At 38.2% G+C, this 16244-nt stretch overlaps 3 protein-coding genes across 7 annotated transcripts; 1 reads left to right on the top strand and 2 right to left on the bottom strand.

Annotated features, from left to right (window-relative positions):
• Positions 1-883: 883 nt before the first annotated feature.
• On the bottom strand, positions 884-3158 carry LOC111602901 (akirin). Its single transcript, XM_023320238.2, has 4 exons — positions 2840-3158; positions 1463-1854; positions 1035-1400; positions 884-956 (listed from the first exon to the last, which is right to left on the bottom strand). The coding sequence occupies exons 2-4, from the start codon at positions 1707-1709 to the stop codon at positions 946-948; spliced, it is 624 nt and encodes a 207-aa protein (XP_023176006.1). The 5' UTR covers positions 1710-1854; positions 2840-3158; the 3' UTR covers positions 884-945.
• Positions 3159-3511: 353 nt separating this feature from the next.
• LOC111602909 (SH3 domain-binding glutamic acid-rich protein homolog) lies at positions 3512-7931 on the top strand. Of its 5 annotated transcripts, none has more exons than XM_023320251.2 (5): positions 3512-3880; positions 4812-5216; positions 6034-6126; positions 6429-6504; positions 6565-7724. In XM_023320251.2, the coding sequence occupies exons 1-5, from the start codon at positions 3836-3838 to the stop codon at positions 7473-7475; spliced, it is 1530 nt and encodes a 509-aa protein (XP_023176019.2). In that variant the 5' UTR covers positions 3512-3835; the 3' UTR covers positions 7476-7724. The 5 variants fall into 5 exon arrangements, with proteins under 5 accessions (XP_023176019.2, XP_030081142.1, XP_030081143.1 ...); XM_030225282.1 differs by having other exon boundaries at positions 6562-7724; XM_030225283.1 differs by lacking the exons at positions 6429-6504; positions 6565-7724 and adding an exon at positions 7794-7931.
• Positions 7932-8223: 292 nt separating this feature from the next.
• LOC111602917 (translocation protein SEC63 homolog) lies at positions 8224-12851 on the bottom strand. Its single transcript, XM_023320262.2, has 4 exons — positions 11493-12851; positions 10380-11089; positions 8872-10120; positions 8224-8803 (listed from the first exon to the last, which is right to left on the bottom strand). The coding sequence occupies exons 1-4, from the start codon at positions 11614-11616 to the stop codon at positions 8625-8627; spliced, it is 2262 nt and encodes a 753-aa protein (XP_023176030.2). The 5' UTR covers positions 11617-12851; the 3' UTR covers positions 8224-8624.
• Positions 12852-16244: the final 3393 nt, after the last annotated feature.

The raw sequence follows: 16244 nt of genomic DNA, 5'->3' as shown, positions 1-16244 counted from the left end.
CGTGTTCAAGTTTTACTTAAATGATAAATTGTCCATTTGTTGTTTAACATTTTTAAAGTAAATTAAAGTTTGCAAACGAATTACTTTAACTTTTTTAGGTTTTCATTACTTTGCAAAATGTACATCAAAGGAAGAAACAGATCAACAAAAAACGATTTCAAAAACATTTGAATATAAACTTATTTTCCATCTTTCTTTTATACAGTTTGCTGTTTCACTCGCTTAGGAAAATGATTATGCAAAAATAAACTATGAAAAAGTTATTTCATGAGTAGTTCTTCTTCTTCATCATCGTTTTCTTTTAGTTTTGTCATCTCATTTCTCATTGCTATTTCGAAATACAATATAGTTTTGATACCTTTTACAATTATGCCTTATATGCTATGTACCTAACATATATATTTTTTTGTTTTTTAGTTTTTCTTTTTGCATTATATATGTACGAAGCTACTGTTGAGGTTTCATTGAATTGTGTGTATATTGTTTTTTTTATATATTTTTGTTAGATGTGTTTGTTGCACCATTCGCAATGTGTTTTCTTTTATAGTTATTTTTGTTCCATACATACTATATAGATATTTGTCATTTTTATTTAGAATTTTCGTTATGTGAAAACGTAAATGTAACAAGTTTTTATTTGTGTTTTCTTTTGTTTTGTTTGTTTGCGGTTTGCTTTGCGTTTTAAGCTTTAAAGTATTACTTCCCTTTTGTTGATTTTCCAATTCAATGCTTTGTTTTGCTTTTTTTTTATATATGTAAATCTAGTTTTAAACTATAACTCTTTTTATATTTCAAAATATATAATAAACACAATGCAGTTTTTTATTTTGTTGTTTTTAAATGAGGGCTTCTATGTTGTTTTTATTTTCCTTTTAGCATTTGCTGTTGCTGTTGTTTGCGGCTGAAAAACCGTCACATAAGATCGTAGTGAGAATTTAGGCTGCCTTACGACAAATCTGAAAATATAATTGGTTGTTAGACATAGAAATAAATATATATTTGTTTATTGGTTTGTATATGTATATACGACTTACAGCTGGGCGCTGCCTCGTAACGACGCTGGATCTGATCGTATGTGAATTTGACAAAAGCATCGTATTGCTCAGCCAATTTAGCGGTTAGCACCGATTCGTAACGTTCGCGCAGTTGATCCTCACGCTCCTTGATCATGCCCTCGCATATTAGCTGCACCTGTTTGAATGTGAACAATGCTTTTTCGCCATGATGGCGCATCATCAAATGACTCGGCGGGCTATCCGGTCGATGCGGACTCTCTGGTCCCATTTCTGAGCCGCTCGATTCCGAGTCCTGCATACGCTCCAGTGCACTGGATGTAATGGGCAATTGTTTACGTTTGTGCAGTCTTTTGATTTCATTGCACAAATTCTCAGCCATTTTGTCTGCAAAAGTCATTCACATTTAAATAAAAGCGCAACCGAGTAATAGACGAGGGAATACTCACCTGGTGACATCTTGGATAAGGCAGACTCGGAGAATGGACTTGGTTCATTGCTGTCCTTAGCGAAGCGATTGCTGGGCGTTGTCGAGCTGTTGCTGCTGTTAGCTGCATCGTTGTTATTGTTGCTGTTGCCGCTACGTGAAGGCGAATTGCTGCCCGATTGTCCGAAAGGATTGCAGCGGCGACGTTTCGTGGGGCGCTGATTCAACGACTCCCAGTCCAAGGCGCGTTTAAGTGTTGCACATGCCATAGCTATGTTAACTCTCTTTTTCTATATATGTATATATGTATAAATATATTTTCAAATATATGGTAATTGCTTAGTTAATATAATATTTATTTTTATTATATTTTTGTTGCTTTTTATTGCCACACAGGTTTGTTGGAAGCGTTCGCTGCAAATGAAAAGGAGAGAAGAAAAAGAGAATATTATATGTTGTAGAAGCTAGAGAAGCAGCCAACTGAGACGAAATGAAATTCGAATAAATGTGAAACTGGTTTCAAGGAAAACAGGATTCACCTGACACACACACGCACACCACACACACGTACGCACAGTGAATAAAAGAAAATGGTGCAGCGATTTATGAGCTGGCAGCTGCTAGTGGTGCCGCTGCCTGCCTGCGAATAGAGCATTAAAAAGAAAACGAAGTAGCGATGCGCAATTAAAGGGAGTGTTCGCCATGCTACAGGCCACAGGCCACAAGCCGACAACAACAACTTTCCAACACTATTTCTACAACAACAACAAAAGCAATGCGTGCATAGCAATGCATACGCAAGGAGTCCAAGCGAGCAATGAAAACTAAACTGTAAAATACGCTGCGAGTCAACCACCAACACGCTCCCACAAGCAAACACTCTCACACGCATCGCACAACTACAACAATAGTAACGCGTATGCGTATCCTTTGAGCTGTACCAGCTGTTTTTACAAAGCAACGCTCTGTGTCACAACTACTACTACCACGCACACATGTACGCACGCATACACTTTAGCTGTTAATGAACCCAAATAACATGTGTATGTGTGTGCATGTGTGTAGCTTGCGAGTTTTGCCTGCTGCCGTCATTTACAGTATTTTAAAGATTTTTTAATAATAAATGATTAGTGCTTTTTTACGTGACGAACGCCATGCCAAAATGAAAAAAAAGATTCGTTTCAAAGAAAATAAAATGACAGCAGCTTATGCGCTCAATGGTTGTCTCGCTCTCTCGCGCGCACACACACACTTGCAGCTGCGAGTTGGAATTTTGATTTCGTGAAATTTTTAAAAATGGTCGCAGCAACGCATATCATTATCAAAAGCACTTTAGATACCAATTATTGAAACATACAATAACTTGGATTTACATTTGTTCATACACAATTGCACTTACATTGATTTATATTTGCTTCCGCTACAATTTCTGCACCACTTCACACGCGTTTTATTTACTTTTTTTTGTACATACGCGCACGAACGTTTCACAGTTGCAGTTGAATTGTAAAACTAATTTATATTGCTATTGCTTATTGAGTTGAGCAGTATTTTAAAGGCCACTGAAATGCACTGCGCTACGGTTTCAAAATTCTTATAATAGATATGATTTGTGAAATTTCTGTCTTTTTGCGATGTAATTTTCAGTTTTTTGTCGAACTCTTACGAAAAATGGACGACCAATGCATGCGTGACGACGATTCGTGAACAGAGAGGCGAGCAATGGCAGAACGATAACTTCCACGCCGTTATCACAGATGCAGCCCTGTAATCGACGCCGCAAACAATCGATTGACTTCATTTTTTAAGTTTGATATGCAGCTCTCGGGTGTAACAAAATTTTTGGAGCTTGAAATTAAATATCAGATCTCTTAAAAGATATTGGCTAATTAAATATACTATATATTTAGTATCTAAATATAGTTATTTAAACCATAAATGTTTTTAATATATGGAATGATACTATTATTTATTAAATCAGACTAAATCCAATTGTATTGAGAGAAGAATTATGATCAATTTAGGTAGTCAGTATTTTTTGTTTTATAATAAGTATTTTTAACCTATCCCTGTTGGGTAACACTGTTTCGAACGACAAAAGTAGACATAAAAAGGCAGAGTTTGACGTGAATTTGTGCAATTAATATTTTTACACTTTTATAATAAACATTTTTTATACGCTTGTCCAACGAATTTACATCGTTTGTCATCGCTTAGCCCAGTGCGTGTAATAATAATAAATAACATTACGTATCCACGGTAGGGGCCAGAAGCAAGCAAATCATAAAGCAAAGCAAAGAAAGAAAGTTCTAAAAATATTTTTTATCGTCGTGAAAGTCGCATATTTTATAAAGCTTTAAATTAAAGACCAAACAGCGCATACTTAATTGCAAAAATGGTATTGAAAGTGTACGTTAGCGGTATGTCCGGCAACAAGGAGGTGAGTATTGCAGTTTCCTTGTGGGCGGGGCAGCTGAAGAGCAAGCACACATAATGACAAATGCACATATATATGCGTGCGTGCGTATTTATATGTGTGATTGAATAGTAGGAGTCAGTGTCATGTTATTGGAATGCCTGCCTAGCAGTGTGATAGATAAAAAAAATGAACTACCGTATTGCACATTCTATTTTATGCACTGCACATCTCTTGTTTGTTTGCGCTTGAGAGTGTGTTTGTATATGTATGAGTGTGTGTGAGTGAAAGATGATGTAGTATGTACGTACAGTCGAAACGTCATCTCTCTAGCGTTCGCCCTCTTCGAACAAAACAGAACAGCAAGTGGGTATTTTGATTGGCGTGTGCAAGTGTATGAGTGTATGTTTAGATGGTGGTGGCAAGAAGCAGCACAATGACCGCAAACATTTCCATATAAGCTTTTTTTTACTGTGAAGCGTAAAAGAATTCAATGATTACAGTTTTTCATGCGTGGGTACGGCATTGTTAGTGTGTGTGTGCATGATTCATATATGTGACTCTTTTTTGCTCGCCTCATCTTTGTGTTTGATTCGCGCATTTAAACAACGACCATTGTGCAAAAATGACAACGGGTGTGTGCGCTGAAGATGGGTGTGAGGGAGAACGAAGCTTTATGTGCCGTTGTTTATTGTTTGTAGACTTGAGAGACGTGTCAGCGTCAAAAATATAGTATGAAGACATATTTATATGAGTGTGTAAGTGAGAAGACAATAAATAAAAACAACTTCTTATCAAGAGTAAATTACAAGAATGGAGAGATAAGTGCGAGTGCGAGATAGGTTATGTGTTTGTGTGTATGTGGCTGTAGGCTTGCCGGCAATTGAAAACCAGGGGTGCAGACTTTTTAAATTTGCATTTTAACTAAATATTATATATTACTCTTTTTTATTAGGTGAAGAAGCGCCAACAGCGCGTTTTGATGATCCTGGATAGCAAGAACATTCAGTACGATACTGTTGACATTACAGAGCCCGGCAAGGAGAGCGAAAAGGAATTGATGCAAAACAAATCAACTAGTAGTGGCGGCACAGTCAGCGATCCAGAGCCTAGGCATCCATTGCCACCGCAAATCTTCAACGACGCCGAATATTGCGGCGACTACGATGCCTTCGATATGGCCAATGAAATTGATACGCTGGAGGTGTTCCTTAAGCTGGCACCTGCTGATACAACAGCCGTGAGCAGTGCTCAAATCGAACTGAAGCAGGAAAACGGTGTGGCCAAAGAGGGCGAAAAACCCGAAGAGGAGGAAAAGAAAGCGCCAGCGGAAGGCGATGGGGATAATGAGAAGGCAGAGGTTTGAAAGCTTTGAGCAAATTGTACTTTTCTGTTTTACTGTTATGAAGCGACAACAACTACAACAACAACAAGCCTGCACAGAAGCAACAAAAATGACAACAATAACAAAATTAACATTAACATCAAGCAACATCATTTAATTACTAACGCAATGCAATTAGCAAAGCCAGCCAGCTATGTTAACAGTAGCAACAATAACATAACACTGTAACCTAACAGCATTTCAGCAATTTCGGCGGCAGAAAACAATTTTTAGCAAATGAGCTTCTATTACCACGACTGCGGTTCTTTAAGTTAAGCTACTATCATTATATGTATATTTATACATACATATTTATGACATGCATACTGCAAGACATTACAACTTTTAATCAAAAAAAAAACATTTAAAGAAAACATAATTTATTTATAATAATACACTCACACACTAGTATGTATATGTAACAAGATTTGTATTGATAACATTTTGTTAACACACACTCGAAATAATGATGCAAATTTCAGTTGCAGATTGATTTAATACTAAATTTCAATTGAGTGTATTACAACTAAAATATCTGTACGATTTGTGCGGCTGAGTTATGTTAATGCGAAAACATAAAAATCCGCTGAATATATAAGTACATACTTAATAAAAAAAGCAAACAAAATATATTTGTATTTACTAAAACACCAATAAGCTTTTATTATACTAAAACGAGCAGCAAAAGTCAGCGCTTAACAGTTGTTTAACATGGCATGTTAAATAACAGCGAAAGATAAGAATTGAATTGTAATGTTAAAACTTTGAACTCGTCACTTTTCACACGCAAAAGGCAGAAGATGGCGAGCAAACGAATGAGGATAAGGAGAAAACAAATAAAGATGGCGACGAAGAAGATAAAAAGGAAGAGAGTAGTGAAGAAAAGGTAAAACGTGAATGTTGTATGATGCTTGCATGTAAAAACAGTAGAAACAGTTAACAGTACACAAAGTTAACAGCCGTCAAGCTCAACAGTAGCTGCAATCGAGCTGCTAATCCAGCATGTTAATGCAAGCAAAGTTAAGCTGAGTAGCTGTTAGAATAGTATTAGCGAATCCTTAATGATATTTGTAAATATATTTTCCTATTTATACCATCCTATACCATATCCCCACTTCAACAACAACTATACAAAACACTCACATTTGAATGCAATCCACCATATCCGAAATTTTAAACACCACTCAGACTGAAACCGAAGCCGAAGCCGAAGCTAAAGAAGGTAACGACGAATTAGAATCAAAAAAAGAGGAGGAAGCAACAGGTAAAATAAAGGATGCAACGCGTTTTAACTATTTTAACATTCCCTTAATGCCAAAAGCAGACGAAACAGAAGATGAGCAGAAGGAGAAAAAGACGGAGGAAGACGATAAGAAAGAGGATGAGGTTGAGAGTGAGGGTGAAGGTAAGAAAACGGAAGAAACGGCAGATAAATCAGAAGATGCGGAAGATGCTGAAGGCGAGACAAAGGAAGAGTCGAAAGAAGAAAAAGAAGACGAAACAAAAGATCAAATAGAAGAGGAGTTGGAAGACGCAACAGAAGAGAAAACAGAAGAGGAGAAGCCGGAAGATGAAGCAAAAGAAAAAACAGAAGAAAAGTCGGAAGGCGAAACTAAAGAGAAAACAGAAGAAATTGAAAAAGATAAAGAAACCAAAGAGAAATCAAGTGAGGATTCGCATGTAGAGAAAGAAACGGCAGAAGTCTCCTCAGCAGAGGAAAAGCAAGAAGAGAAAGAAAACGTCGAAGAGACAGTGCAGTCAGAAACCGAGGAAAGTGCAGAAAAGAAAGCTGCCGAAAATTCTGAAGACGCCGAAGGCGAATCTGACGAAAAGGAAGAAGACAAGGGAAAAACAGAAGAAGTAAAAGCAGAGACTGCCGATGATACTAAAGAAGAAGACACAAACGCAGGTGAAACCAAAACAGAAGAGAAAACAGATGATAATGATGTGAAGAAAGAGGAAGAACAAAACGAAGAGGAGAAGAAAGTAGAAGTAGAAAAAGAAGCTAAAGAAAATACCGACGATAATGAAGAAGATAAAGCAAAAACAAATCAGGATGAAGAAGAAACTAAAGAGGACTCCGAAAAGAAAGAAATAGAAGCCAAAGAGAATAAAGAAGAGGAAGAGTCAACGGTGGAACAAAAAGAAAGTGAAGCAGTAACAGAAGAAAAGAAGGAGACCACTTCTGATACAGAAGAAAAAACTTCTGCTGAAGATGAAAGCAAAGAAGAGTAAAGCAATTCGTGCATAAGCGGCCAATCAACTGACACGAACCACAACGAACGAACGAAATGAACTGGCACAAACATACACACCAAATGAACAACAGCACTCACTTGAAATGAACCACTATCGCATCCGCATCTGTAGTCCATTACTTAGAGCACACACATACACACACGCCCATAAGCACATTATGAACATGTATTGTAAATAAGCATAAATGAAAAAAATATATTACTAATAATAATAAAGCTGGTGAAGGGTAATGCAAAAAAATAGTTAAGTAACAAACAGCTTTAAATACACGAATTTTCTAAATTTCTCCCACAGACAGCGACAACGGCAGAAGCAGCCGCAGTGCCTGCTGCAGTTGTTCCAGTTCCAGCGCCAGCCGAATCGAACAGCTCTTCGGCTCAGCTTTTGGAACGAGAGCGCGAAGCTGCGGCGCAATAAACAAAATTCAAATTCTCAACTTGCCCTTATATTTTATATTATATTTTCCACTTATTAGAATGTCAATAAAAAAATCGTTTCACAATTTTTTTCTGTTTCTTTGCTAAGCTGAAAATTAAGATAATTTTTTAAATACTTTATTTTGAAAATTTTTAGATACTAAATTCCATTCATTGAAATTTCAATTTCAATAAAAAACGCTGTCCACATTTTTCTGCACTTTTTTGTCTTTCTTTTTGTATCCAAATAATTAAATATACAGTACATTTATAATTATGTTTAGTACAGAGACATTAAAATGAAGTTATTTATGTTTTTACTTATTTATTTACGCTCTAGTTTCGGGCTCTTTATCCATGTTTCATTTTTTTTAAATTACAAAAACTAGTTAAAAAATATGCGAATTAATTTCGCAACTCAAAAGCATTTACTAATTATAAAAAAGTTTTGGGAAAGGAAAACAAAATCAAAATATTTTGAGGATAAAGGAGAATGGATGAGTTGAAGAAGGAGCTGAAGTAGATTCATGTCATGAGCAATTCTCGGTAGCTCTTCCACTTTCTCTTCATTGATTAATCGTTGATTGTTGAGTCTAATCGCTATTCGCGGATTAGATTGAGGTGAATGAGTTGAAGTAGCTGCAGAAGATTCGTGTCATGATCAACTCTCTCGCTAACTCTCTCTCTCTCTCTTTTGCTTGATTGTTGTCTAATCGCTATTCTCTTCATCGGATGTATCTGTTGTGTAATCGCTTAGATTCTCTTGCTGATCATTGTGCTCCGGCTCCGATTCGCTCAAATCCCATTGTGGATGATCTGTGGGTGGTGCGGGCGCCTTTTGCACATCAAGTTTCAGTTCCTGCTGCTGATCCATGCCCAGATACGAGTCTAACAAATAATAATAGAGATTTGTGTTAGGTTAGGATACGAACTATATGGATATAGGGCCAACTTACCCGATCGCAGGCAAACTGTAAAAGTGTAGACGCCTGGCCAACGAGGCGCTGTAAACTTTAGCTGTATCTCCTCCTTCTCGACGAGATTTGTGACATGGTAGGGCGCTGTGAGTAGGGTGCGCGACTTACGATCGCATATGTAGGTCCACCAGTACTCCTGCTTCTCTTCCGGAAAGAATGGACAGTGCACTGTGTGCGACATACGTGATTTGCCCTCAAGGCGTTCACGTTTATTCAGCTTCGCCTGCAGCCTTTCCCATTCCTCGTCATCGTCGTCATCTAGCGAGGAATTATTTTTGTTTTGCTTATCCTCATCTTCGCTGCCAGAGCCTATAGATTCCACATCGCTGTGCTCTCCGGCATCCGACTCGGCTTCCGAATTGGCTGCCGTTTGCTCATCCGTTGTGGATACAGTGGTAACAGCAGCTGCTGTGGCTGCTGGCTTAGGCTGCGCCTTCTTCTTCTGATTGTTGGCCGGTTTTTTGCCACCTTTGCCTTTGCCGCCCTTACGCGACTTCGACCAAGCAGAAGCTTTCTTCACGGGCACAACAGCAGCAGCTGCTTCATCGTCATCGCCAGCTGCCTCCTCATTGGCGTCGTCCTTAATGCCCTGTTTCTCGGGCACCTTCGTGTCGCCAAACAGCGTCTTCATATCCTTTCGCTCCAGCGTCACTGTAACTGTTACAATGGCACCCGCCGTAACCACATTAGTGTTCTCATCGTCGATCACCTCGCAGCGTATGGAGAAGTCAATCAATGGCATCTTGCCCAGCACTCGCATAATATTCTCATATTCAAAGTCTGAGAGGTTCTTGAGTAGCATGCGACTCTCCTCTGGCTTCAACTGGGCAAACTGTTGCAGATTCTTTACATGGCGCTTCTTGTTCATGAAATACAAATGGTCCTCAGTTAAGTGGGGCAACTGCAGCAGCGGTGACTTGAACTCCCAGAGGCCTTGAATGATAATCGGGGACATCTTCATGCAGTTCTCGATGGTCTCGATGCTAGGCAGACGGGGCACACGTCGCGCATAGGCCATCATGACCAGTTGATGCACACAGCTGACCATCTCCTGCACCAGATACGGACACTTCTTCACAATGAACTGACGGTCACGTTCCAGTGTCTCCGGATTTAGCGGAATACGTGACAGATGCGCGTGCAGTATGGCACGCGCCTTAATGGAGTACATGCGACATAATGGATGTTCTTTGCATTTCTCATTCAGATTAGGCAGCTGCCTAATCAGCTGTAAAAGAAAAGGAAATAGTAAACAAATAAATAATTTATAAATAATAAATAGTTAACAAATAAATAATTTATAAAAGTTAAAAATTGCTGCTGTTACCAACAGTCACATAGCAGCAGTTAACTTAACAGTCGCTGCTACTTTCGGTTACTGTTAACAGTCAACGTGTGACATTACTGTTCTGAGAGACGCGTAACAGCTCTGTTAGTTAGCTTACAGCTCTTTATCAGTTATAAAAACTAGGGTTGTTAATACGTACCGCTGGTACCTCATCGTTGTCCGACTGACGTTCGATCACCTGCGAGTTATGTCGCTTATCAAACTCCAGACTGGCTGCGAGCACCATCAGAGCGCGCTTCAGCAGCATGTGCGGCGTTTTGTGTATAAAATAGAAATACATTTGTGAAGTGTCCAATAAGACTTTATCGCCACTGAAGCGTATGGAGCGATACCACCAGACTCCCACAGCGGAGGGCATGGCCACCATGAAGACCAAACCATATAGACCCAAGACCCAAACGCTATTCTCCTTCTCAACGATCCATGAGGGCAACGCAATACCAAAGGACATGGCGCCCGGACCATCGGGATTGCCATATTTCTCATAGTTTTCCTTGGCCACATCATCGGTGAGCGCTTGATACGCTTTACTAAGCATCATAAATGACTTTTCATCACCCGTTTCCTTATCCGGATGCAACACCTTAGAAAGTTTATAGTAGGCTTTCTTGATCTCCGCCTGTGATGCTGTAGGCGGCACATTCAATATCTCAAACGGATCAAAGCTCGCCATCTCGTAATCGAACTGTGAGACGCGATACGTAAGGAACAGCAGCAGTGCCCAGCCAAGCACAATAGAGAGCTTAATGACAACAGATTTTAGTGTGCGATAAGGCTCGGCATTTGCCAATATTATCTTCTTCTTTAAGCAATCGGGACATTGGCATTCCTCTTTCAGTTTGCTAAGATCTGTGCGAAAAAGGGTGCATAAATTAGAATCCCATGCGGTAAGAGTGAGATGGCAGCCAAAACTGAGATCGCGACTCACGAGAGAGCGTTGCTGCATGTGCTCTCTTTCTCTATTGCTGTATTGTCTCTCTTTAAAGTGTAAGACGTGTGTATGCATGTGTGTGTTCCATTTTGTGAAGTGAGCTGGCTTAAGCTGTTGTTATTGTAGCTTTCACCAACACGCAGACAACGTTAAGCGCCCATTGGACAGCACTGTTAGAATAACTTAATGGAACGTGTCCATTTGCAACACTTGTCCATACATACAAATACAAACACATATGCATAAATATATATATATATATACTCACAAACATAGACTTAAAGAGAGAGCTGCAATCTGATTACAATCAGCAGTACTAACCTTCTTTCTTTTTACGTGGCCAATAGTAAATTGTTGTTGGTATTAAAACCAGAGCCAAAAACGATAACACAAAGTAATAAAATGTTCCGCCACTCTCATCATATTGAAACTTTTGACCCGCCATTGAAAAAGTAGCGCCGGTCTTCTAATTATTTACAAAAAGCAGCGCAGTTTCCTCTTCTCTCAGGGGTTTGGGTTTTGGTGTGGTCGCCTTTTTTTCCAAATGGGCCCCCAGCTGATGCTTTGGCACGCTGGCAGTTCGTAACTGCGCGCCTCTCTGGTATTTGAGCAAATACGCAGGATCCCAATAATGGGGATGTTCACGGATAATCTTAATTAAAATACACAGCGCTTAATTGCACCAATTAAATGCCGCGAATTTAAAAAACTTATGTATTTACAGCAGTCGTCAATTGACACGTCTGTACAGTGTGGCCGTGCCAGATTGCATTGGTAATGCCGCAATCAGTGTTACCGTTCTAAGCAGATCTTAAGCTAGCACAAAACTGCAACAGTCGATTTGGTTAAACTGCGCGTATTCGGAATTTAAATGGATACTTAGTTGGCTATTTGATGTCTACGTTTGTTATGCAAATCAGCCTATGTGTCCTTTTTAATTTAGGCTGAGAATTTATAGCCAAAAATTTGTATAAATTTTATCTGTGATAGTAATGTATGTTTTTACTTGTTTTTATTATTAAAAATGTGTTGCCAAAAACAATAGGCATTTTCCTGCAATACGGTCACACACAATTTTAGTATTTTAATATATCGAATATAGTATCGTCATATGTAATAAATTACTTGGGGATATCGGAGCACCTTTAAATTTCAGACCACCCCAAGAATTTGATTATCACATCGCTAACAGAATAGTTAGCGCGTTGAACGCGCAATGAGTAAAATTTTGTTCGCATCCGAGAGAATTTTTTAATTCAAATTGCTGATTTTAGTAGTTTTATAAACAAAACGGTGCATGGATAACAGATGGTGTAAAATTTAAAAACGTCAGTGAAAAAGTACTGCAGAGTAAAACATTAAAAAAATATAAAAGGAAAAAGAAAAGATAAAGAGAAGCAAGGTGCCAAAGAAGAAAACCAGTTATGTATGTCGAATTGAAGTATTTCCATTTTGCTGGGCAAAAAAGAAACATTTTTATTGCAAAAAAATGTTAAATGAAAGTGATGTGTGCGAGTGTTTTAACGCTTACTAATTATATGGGCACAGCAGTAGCAAGTGAAAAGTGACAATAAAAGCCAAGTTTATATCCAGACAAGGTTACATTTTCCATGACAACTTCCAAAACGAGAGTCAAAACCCCCCTCCAAAAGCCGATTTCCAGTGAATTTCTTGAGAAAACTAAAAGTAAGTACAAGCCAAGTATACATACTTATTAATGCATGTGCAGTCTTTAAAAATATGTATGTGCAAGTGCGTGTGCGTGTGTGAATATGTGTATGTGGGTTTTTGGCGTCGTCTTTGCAGTCAAAGAGGCGGCGGCCGCCTTTACGAAGGTTTGTATGTGTAAGTGAATATGTGCGAAAAGCAGGTAGAAGAGCTAGATAAATAAGACTCTCAAGGGCAGCTAAGAAATTATACGTGTGATTTGTTCTTGTGTAAAACAACATGAAAAAAACAAATAAATACAATGCTCGCCTTCCTTCTCTTTCGTTTGCTCTCTGTTGCAGGTGGTTTAGATATTTGCTTTGCCAAATATTTGTTGCTAATTTTGGCTAATGTTGCGCTAATTTTAATTTTGTTATATTTGACAAATTGATATATATATATATATATATTATTTTGTTTTATGTAATTGTCAAATTTGAAATCTGCGTTAAGAGTGAAAAATCGATAAATCAGCGCCGCTGCAGCTGTTGGGCAATGCGTGGGCCATGGAGCCCAACTACGTGTAATTGGGGTAGGAAATACATGCACATGCATACACACACATTCAGAGTTTTATATGTATGTATGTGTGTAACAAATAATCCGCTTAATGTAAAACGCCAACGATGCTCAAACTGTTTTTTTTTTGGCGGCTGCACCACAACCTCTCTTACACACTAACAAACATTTGAATACACGCATGCTTTTATGCATTTGTGCAAATAAGAAAAATCAATAAAACTGCTTGTGCTAGAAGAGAGCTGTTAATAAATAAAGCGCCGAAAGCAAAAGTCAGCCTAACAAACAGTTAAATTTGTACACATGTTATTAACCTAATTACAATATGGCAGACAGATGTAGCGGGATTAAAGAGCAAGTCAGCGTAAAAAGAAGGGGAGTGAGATAGAGGGAGAGAGAGAGAGAGCTATGACTAGTGAATATATTAAGAAAGAGCAGAAGAAAAGAACAGTCTGCTGAATTCGGAATAGAATAAAAGTTTCGTGAGTCATGCGGCGATTTAACCACATTTCAAATTAAGTGACTTGAAATGTTAAAATTAAACACAAACATTTTTTTCGCACGCTGCGTGAATTATTGGAATTGGAAGTGAGCGTGGGGGTATTTTGAGTTGGCCAAACGTCAAGTGGATTTCGTATGCGTCAGCGCTGAAGCCGCAAAACTGCACTTCTTATCGCCCTTAAGTAGAACGAAAATAAAATACGACAACAATTAAAGAGTTTTCCCGGCTTTCACCCAAATTTTGCAACAACTGTTGAATTTCTGCCTGTGATATCATTTTTTCGTTGATTGTTTCAATTAAAGTGTTGCCAAACAGAAAAATTCTCTAGAAAGCATGTGTGAAAAATAGTTCTATTTATATATCTATATTTAACTTATCTTATTCTCTTTTATTTTGCTATTTTCTGTTGAATTTCCGCTAATCGATCAAATACTTACATATATCGCATGCAATATTTTCTTTTGCGATACCATTTAACAGGCAGCCGGCGCCTATCACGCAAGCAACCCAAGAAACAATTCCAAAACGCGTGCTTAAAGTGTCAGACGCATTTAGTTACTTATCGTACATCGCCAAACATGTAGAAGGAGGCATTGTCACTATCAGTGAAAAAGAGATGAGCAATGTGTATCGATATGCGGAGTGTGATTCATTGCAAGTTTCAAATAACTACAAAAACAATTTGTTTGTTTATTCGGTTTTGTTATGCATGTTTGATACTTAATCGAGTATTCACGCGCTCATCTCAAAATGCTGACCTAGAATTGTTGTCACCCATTTCGTTTCGATTCTTCGTCTCTCTCTCGCACAATGTCGTTCACTTATTTAATTGTCACGTTCTGTAGACTTCGCTTCTGTAGCTGCCAAAGAAATGACGCCATATTGCGTGCCACACTCTCAATAATCACACTTGTGTGTGACTGTATGCGTGTGAATGGATTGCTAAAGGGCAAGTGCACAAACAGCTGACATTTGACAAAAGAAAATAGCTGTCATAATAAGTTGGGCATATGTTTTTGTACCGTTAGCTGACACTCATTCTCCAAATCTCAGAGTGTATGTGCGCGCGGGCAGCTAATGCAAAACATATTGTTTCAGCTTATTTAATCAACAAAATATGCATATTGGAAATTTGTAGATTACGTCGACTTAAACAGATGTGTGGGTGGGTATTGTATCTAATATGAATTTAGGCATTAATGCCATACAATTGTGTGTGTTTCACAATATTTGTGTGTATATGTACGGAATTTGTATAAGTACAGAATTTGAGTGTACTGTTATATCAGCATAAAGCTCGGAATTGTCAGAAAAGTTTTCAGCATTTCTGCACATGTTTACATACATTTATATTAAAATTTTCATTAAAGAAGTAGCGCTAAGCGTAAAAAATTTTATTCGTAAAATGTACTCTTTGAACTCGAAATTAATTTCGAAGAGACAGCTAGTGAGAGTGAGAGATTAGTTTTTGGTCTCTGTTTATTCGTATTGAAATGACGGTTTTTTTTATGTTTGCCTCTCTGTTTGTGTGTGTGAAAGTGAGTCAAATGCGTTTGGACATACGTTGCAGTCGCTCTGCTTTGCTCTGTCTTGTAGTTGATTTAACATTTGTTTTGTCTTATCAGCACTCTCGCTCTCTTCTGTTATTTTTTTCTTTCGAACTTCATGTTTTGTGCCCAGTAGAGCTTAGGTCATTTTTAGCGTCTACTTTTTCATTATATAAAAGTTTTTGATTATTTCAATTAATTTATATATTTATTGCCAAAGCATTCGCTGCGTAACGTAAATTGTTTACCCTTTCGCGTAGATAATTAATTATTTTTAATTAATTTATCACACTGGGATATCATCGATGTCTTGGGCCATTTAAAACTTAATTAGTTTAATGGCATACGTTGCAAATTAATTTGAATTGTTGCCGTATACTTCGCTTCTCTCTCTCTTTCTCTCTCTCATTTACACACGCCCTAATTGTTTACAGATTAGTTTCAACTGGGTGTGGCACAAGCGGCGGGTGTTAACAATTAGACAGCAGTAAAACGTAGAAGGAAAATGCCAGCTGCGTCCAGTGTGGCCGCTTGGCAAAATTGTCACGCAACCTGGGAACACCCGGTCCGATCTCCGCGCTCAGCTCATCACGTACCCACCACAACTGATGCTAATCAGCCACGAATTACGCTATTTTTGGGCACGTTTTGTGCGTGGAATGCGTAGGTGAAGCTATTTTATGCTTTTTATGGCAAAGATTTATATTTGGCACATATTTGTGGCTTAGCTACTTATTTGCCGAAGTTGTAAATACTTGTGAACTAATATGCGTGGGTCTCTTCCTCTCTGTCCTTGAC

Source organism: Drosophila hydei, unplaced genomic scaffold (genome assembly GCF_003285905.1).
Source record: "Drosophila hydei strain 15085-1641.00,03,60 unplaced genomic scaffold, DhydRS2 tig00008128-arrow-arrow-pilon, whole genome shotgun sequence".
Taxonomy (NCBI): Eukaryota; Metazoa; Arthropoda; class Insecta; order Diptera; family Drosophilidae; genus Drosophila; species Drosophila hydei.
The sequence above is the reverse complement of the archived record's forward strand: the minus strand, read 5'-3'. Positions and strand labels throughout refer to the sequence as shown.

What these genes read in the sequence shown, in the direction of transcription:
- LOC111602901 (XM_023320238.2), bottom strand. Translation starts at nt 1,709, where the DNA reads ATGGCATGTGCAACACTTAAACGCGCCTTGGACTGGGAGTCGTTGAAT. An exon ending in CTTATCCAAGATGTCACCAG is followed by an intron (nt 1,401 to 1,462) that starts GTGAGTATTCCC and finishes TGACTTTTGCAG; the next exon opens with ACAAAATGGCTGAGAATTTG.
- LOC111602909 (XM_030225281.1), top strand. Translation starts at nt 3,836, where the DNA reads ATGGTATTGAAAGTGTACGTTAGCGGTATGTCCGGCAACAAGGAG. An exon ending in GGGATAATGAGAAGGCAGAG is followed by an intron (nt 5,217 to 6,033) that starts GTTTGAAAGCTT and finishes CACACGCAAAAG; the next exon opens with GCAGAAGATGGCGAGCAAAC. An exon ending in AAGAGAGTAGTGAAGAAAAG is followed by an intron (nt 6,127 to 6,428) that starts GTAAAACGTGAA and finishes AACACCACTCAG; the next exon opens with ACTGAAACCGAAGCCGAAGC.
- LOC111602917 (XM_023320262.2), bottom strand. Translation starts at nt 11,616, where the DNA reads ATGGCGGGTCAAAAGTTTCAATATGATGAGAGTGGCGGAACATTTTAT. An exon ending in ACAACGATGAGGTACCAGCG is followed by an intron (nt 10,121 to 10,379) that starts GTACGTATTAAC and finishes TTTCTTTTACAG; the next exon opens with CTGATTAGGCAGCTGCCTAA. An exon ending in TACAGTTTGCCTGCGATCGG is followed by an intron (nt 8,804 to 8,871) that starts GTAAGTTGGCCC and finishes ATTATTTGTTAG; the next exon opens with ACTCGTATCTGGGCATGGAT.